Genomic DNA, 6329 nt, shown 5'->3' on the forward strand with positions numbered 1-6329 from the left:
TTAATAGTTTAGAATCCTATTGTTTATAGAAAAAAAGGTGCACTCTTTTGCTGAGGTTCTGTTTTTTTCTTTTATCTTCATTTTGGCAGGCCTAAGTATCTCACACCTGAACATTTAAGGTAGGTAGTACTTAAAAACACAATAGCCTGATTAACTTTTTAAAGAAATTGTACCTCAGCCCGACTTAGTCATATCTTTGACTGCTTTCCATTATGATGTCATCTAAACACATACACAGAAGATTTGAAAGCTTACAGTCCTATAACTTGAGATGTTTACGTTCATGTGCTGTTTGTGTTGTTACTTTCTAGCCTATATATTGCACAAGCAGTGTTAATTTTGACAACACATTTTAATTTAGTTTTAGTCTTAGTCTTTTGACGAAAATGTAATTTAATTTTAGGCTTAGATTAGAGATTTAGTCAAAAAAACATCTCCAATTTTAGTCTAGTTTTAGTCGACTAAAATTCCAAGTAAATTTTGCAGACTAAATTTAAGACATTTGCATTTATAATATTCATTATAATCATATTTAATCTTGTTCCTCTGCTTCATGGAGCTGCTCCACATGAACAAAGCTCAGAGCTGATCCTTTGGCAGAGAATTTACATGATATGAGGCTATGTCAATAGAGGTTTGGATGATTTTAGTCTCTGCTTTTCATTTCTATTTAGACTTATTTTAGTCGACTAAAATATCTGTACATTTTAGTCATAGTTTTAGTCTCATGGAAAACTTTTAAATTTAGTTTTAGTCCAATTTTAGTCAGCAAATAACTACAACTAAATATTCAGTGGACAAAATTAACACCGGTGCTAAGTCACTATTTCTACACAAACTTTGGCTATTCATTTGAAGTTATTACAATGGGGATTTTTTTTTTTACCTTATGTGATTAGGACTAGTCTAAATCAAGTTGTCAACAATTATTACACTTTTCTTTTCTACTAGCCTATAGCTACTTGCGAAACAGGCCAATAATGGCAGATACTCTCGTTTCAGTTGGCTACAATTCTCTACACAAATCCCAAAAAGCCTATTTTACATCCCTGTAATTTTTCCACTGCTATTGTGCAATCTCTTCCGAATCGCACATGTACCCAGAAGTTTCGTTCAGTAGTTGCTCGATGACGCATCACGCAAAGGGACCTTTTTTTTTACGCAATCTAGTGCCGACCAATCAGAACGCACGTCCCCGCCTTCCCTTCCTAACTTAAGCCGTGCGGGGAGCAAGCTCGTGCACATCATTATCAGTGAGAAGAAGAGCGCACCTGTGGCAGAGGCGCACTGGCGCAGGTGATTTACTGGGACATTTTTTGAGCAGAAGTACGACTTTTATCTGGGAAGACTATCCTCGAGAGAAGGTTTGTGGTCTATATATGTTTGCTTGATTTCGAAAAGGTTTATTAAAGAAAGAAAAAAGGAAGAAAATGCGTTTGACAGTGGGTGGTTGATCTGGTATAGCGGGTTATCAGATTGGGACTGTGATTGCTTTCGCCGGCGGTGATGTAATCCTTAATTTAACTTATTTATATTCAATTTATCACGTGTTTTATTTGAAATTTAGAACTCGCTAGAACAAGATATGCCTCTTCTTTGCCAACGTTATGCATTTATTGTATCGGTTGTTGTATAATAAATAAAGTCCCTGTGATCCTGGCCCTGGCTTAGTTTGTGGTAGTAGTGGACTCATCTCCGCTACATGATAGTTTTGTGAACTTTACAATAGCCCAGCTCGTGCTTCCTCGTCTTTGGGAGTTGGCTCTATAGCACCACAGGTGAAATAATTAGGTGTGCCAAGGTGTTTTACATCATAACTAAGCCCAGGCGATTGATCGGCGTGTCGAGACTTGTATTGGCATTTTTATTTATTTTTTGTTCTCAGACACTATGACACCCTTCTGCATGAGTATTTTGTGTCCGCTGGTAAAAAGATGTTGTAACCTTTAACTCCCTTTTTAGTGCATTTCAAGTTGTAAATCTTTATAACGCTACATAATGTTCAGTAGGCAAGGATAGTGCTGGGATTGAAATGGCCTTGTTTTATGCCTAACATTTATACTTTGTATTTCTGTAGATTGCAAAATGGAGTTCAACGATATCAAGTCAACAATATCCCTTGCTTATGATCGTTTCTTTCAAAATGCTGGTGAGTGTTGATCAACAAGTTTAAATCTCGCAAGTTTAAGTACATTTTATTGACACTCTTTATGCTTGTTTGCAGACTCCAGGACAGCGGACTGGTTTCTCATGCCCTCTCCTTTCCCCCAGGGCACCATCATACTGGCATATATTCTCTTTGTCACGTTGGTGGGCCCACGGCTAATGGAGAACCGCAAAGCCTTTGACCTCAAGAACATATTGATAGTGTACAACTTTGCAGTGGTTGGGCTGTCCGTGTACATTTGTTACGAGGTAGGTCTCAGTGCAGCGTTTCAGAGTAATGCCCCAAATTTGCATGTTTCTGGTGTTCTCGGGCCAGTGACTCGTGCAGTAGTCATCAGTCATGGTTGACGGGTTTTATGTATTGGCTAAACCTGAATGCAAAAGTGCTAGTCACTTCCTTAAGCCATGTTTGGTCTTTTTTTTTTAAAGTATTGTCTTTCAGTTTGTGATGTCCGGCTGGGGAACGGGATACAGTTTTCGCTGTGACTTGGTGGACTTTTCAGACTCCCCACAGGCCGTAAGGGTAAGGCTATAATCCTGGGTCTATCAAAATGATACAAACACAGCTTCTCTAGACTAAATGATCTTCTGTCTCCGCTAGATGGCAGCAACATGCTGGTTGTACTATTTCTCAAAGTTCATTGAAATGTTGGACACGGTAAGGCTACACGCAGTGCATTCTATGTTACATGTTTGACCTCAGATGAGACAAATTGACTTGACTTTGTCTTCCTCTGTAGATCTTCTTTGTACTGCGGAAGAAATACAGCCAGGTGACATTTCTCCATGTATTTCATCACTCCATTATGCCCTTCACCTGGTGGTTTGGAGTCCGCTTTTCTGCAGGTAAAAGCTTTTATTTTATTTCATTCATCATTCATCTTTTTTTATTAAATCTTCACATCAGACTTGATCTAATACAACCTTCCATTTCAGGTGGTCTCGGGACATTCCACGCTCTCCTCAACAGTGTTGTTCATGTCATTATGTACACATACTACGGCCTGACTGCTATGGGACCAAATTACCAGAAATACTTATGGTGGAAGAAGCACCTCACCACCATTCAGTTGGTATGTCATTTAGACATTTTTCAAAGATTTCATTTCTGTAGTGATTATGCATTTCCTTTTTTTTAGTAAAGAAAATGACTACAAAATTCCATTTGGTTTATGAAATTGATTTTGTAATACACCCCTTGTGCCTTTAGATTCAGTTTGTGATGGTCACCACCCACATCTGCCAGTATTTCTTCCTGAGTGACTGCCCATACCAGTTCCCCATCTTTGTCTACATCATCGGCTCGTACGGCATGATTTTCCTGTTCCTCTTCCTCAACTTCTACTACCACGCCTACACCAAAGGCAAGAGGCTGCCGAAAGTGCTGCAGGCTCAGACATGGGCACACCACACCAACGGAATCATGAGCAGTGCTGCCAATGGACACTCCAACGGCCACACGAACGGACTCATCGGCCACCACAAGGAGGCTTGAGGCCTCTACAGTCCAGGGTTTGGTCTCTGCACAAAGAACCTGACATTGGCCCTGAACTTGAAAGACTAAAGTTTACCCATTTGAGCTGCATACACCCAGTCTGTGGGTCTTATTTATATTTGGATACTTGGATGAAAATTTCAATTGTTTTTGTATTCTGTAGTGTCAGTTAACTTTTACACATTATTTAAGCACATTTTTATTTATTACAATTGCCTTTGATTCATCTTTAGTAGTTACCAAGTGATCAGTGATCGTTTTACCTTTGGGACTTGATCTTTTTAGAAGATTTTTAGTAACTTTGGTTCACTTGTGCACTAAACACTTACTAGTTTTTTACCAGGCCTAAATAAGAATGATTTTTAGGACTCGTTTGCCTGGGTCACAGCTGCTGACGGTTGAGTCTACTACTAACTTCCTATGAAGCACCGTGACAGGTTTCCACTGGAAACCTGCAGTGCTGGTTCTCGTAGGATCCAAAGGAGAGCTTTAGTTAAACTATTCCTGAAACACAGAATGCTTAACATAAACAGGGTTTGACATTTAGAAGTGCTTATTTTTGAATACGCTGACTCTTAATTCCTGCCTAAGTGATGCTACATGTGTGGACGTGTTGTATAAAAGCCATGCTTTTGCACTGAAGTCTGGAGTAGTCTATACTATCTTGTTATAATGATCTTGACTGAAGTGATATGACATTCTGCTCCTTTAGTGATTGAGGACCGGCCATAGTTTGATGCAGAAAAGGCAGAACCCTTTCTCTACCAGACCATAGAACACTGGATATGCAACTATATTGGTGATTATGCACTCATTGTATTGGTTCAATATTGAGGTTTAATTACTTGTGTATATTGTGTTTTTTTTTTTTTTTTATTGTGTATATATGAAAATAAAATGTTTGTACTCTTTAACATTGCCCTCTCCTGCTCTGTCAGTACTGGAATTATGCTCGTCTAAAGAAAAAAACTGCTGCATAATCGTTCTTGAGGGATGACTGCAATACGCCTTTTCTACCACTAGATGGTGCGATTGGCTTCTAAATCGTCTGGGGAACTTGAGTCTGAACTGGGTAATATGCCTTGCCCTTAGTGTAGCAGGCAGCACTCTGGTCAAAGCCACTCCTTTTGCCCTTGCCCTGTGCGGTGTAGGTGTTGGGTTGAGTGGAGCTGTGAGCACAGGCTGCAGAACCTTCAGGCTTGTGCATGATCTGTTCACAATGATGAGTTTCAACAGGCCGCCCCCTGGTCTGACCCTGAACACTGCAACTAAATTAGGCCTAATGTGTCAGACGCCTCATTGCGCTACAATAAACAAGTCATTTGTAATATCTTCACTCTATAATTATAAAAATACAAATCATGCACGGCTGTGAGGGTTAGATTAAATAGCGGAATACTACTCATGGTAAACACAGTATTGCCACCCTATTAACTTTATCATCCCGATTGTGTTATGTCCATTAGGCGAAAATCAACTGGACTTATTTACTTTCCCAGTGTGATTCTAATTGGCAAGCACTAATCCTAATCACTTGAGATGCAAATATTCAGCTAAATGAAGTGCATTTAGCACTTTAAGGTTTCCTTTATGTAAAGTGCAATATAAATGGAATGTATTAAGTTCAGTCTTGCCATTCTCAACCAGCACTCCTTACTGCAAGTGAAATTTTGGCTCCATGAATCTACTAGACCCCTCCTAGAACCGCCACCTTAACGTGGTGGAGGGTTTGAACACCCGATTGATCCTGGAGCTCTGTTGTCGGGGGCTTCGTGCCCCTGGTAGGGTCTCCCATGGCAAACAGGTCCTAGGTGACGGGTCAAAGAGCAGTTCAGAAGCCCCTTGTGAGAGACCAACAGGCCCGTTTAATTGTGAGGCCGTCCTCCCGTGGACCCACCACCTGCAGGAGGCGCCATAAGGGGCTGGTGTAATGTGTTTTGGGCAGCTCCAACAGCTGCTCCCACGACCCGGAAATGGAAAAGTGGAAGAAAATGGATGGATGGAATTTACTAGACTTGGTCAATGGTCAAAAAATTATTTGTTCACAGAACAATAGGTTTTAATTTGTGTAATGAAATTGTGTCACCAGTGGGATTGGCAGTGAGCCCAAATTGAATTCGGAAGCTCTCAAGATGGGCTACAATAAAGTTCAAATGCAAAAGTGCAATAACATTTCCCCAGATCATGAGACCAGAACAAAAACAGTGTGTGAGTGAAAGCGCTGGTTTTATCAGAGTACACATTAGCCATAATTACGATGTACAATGATAGTTCGCCCAAAGACATCTGTTCTCCGGGTCGGGCTTTGAGTTTTCTTTCAGGCATAAGTGTTCCACTCTTCAAATTTTCAGCAAAATAGCCATTTGTGCAGGACACAAATGGGCACTTAACCAGTTTCATTAGCTCAATTTTTGGCTTAAACAGTTTGCAGAGTCTTCGTTCATTGCCCCCCTGAACCAAAAAAATAAACTAAAATGTTTTACTGCGTGTGACAGGTTTGTGATGATTAATGTGAGACAAGACTTCTACTCTTAAAGCTTAAACAGTTCAAATGTATTATGGCGGTGTGAATATTGATTAAAAAAAATGTAGAGATGTTTATCACTAACCTTTAAAATAAGTGGCATAATCTGCACAACTAATAGTTTCACAGTGATTGAAAGCTAAG

At 39.9% G+C, this 6329-nt stretch overlaps 1 protein-coding gene across 1 annotated transcript; it reads left to right on the forward strand.

The window, feature by feature from the left end:
- The first annotated feature begins 1229 nt into the window (after positions 1-1229).
- On the forward strand, positions 1230-4560 carry elovl7a (ELOVL fatty acid elongase 7a). The gene is made up of 8 exons (XM_079560951.1): positions 1230-1364; positions 2078-2149; positions 2225-2415; positions 2609-2689; positions 2768-2824; positions 2907-3012; positions 3103-3239; positions 3377-4560. Exons 2-8 carry the CDS (start codon positions 2086-2088, stop codon positions 3659-3661), a joined length of 921 nt encoding a protein of 306 aa, XP_079417077.1. The 5' UTR covers positions 1230-1364; positions 2078-2085; the 3' UTR covers positions 3662-4560.
- Positions 4561-6329: the final 1769 nt, after the last annotated feature.

The sequence above is a fragment of the Gobius niger genome (genome assembly GCF_951799975.1).
Source record: "Gobius niger genome assembly, chromosome: 1".
In the NCBI taxonomy this organism is placed as follows: domain Eukaryota; kingdom Metazoa; phylum Chordata; class Actinopteri; order Gobiiformes; family Gobiidae; genus Gobius; species Gobius niger.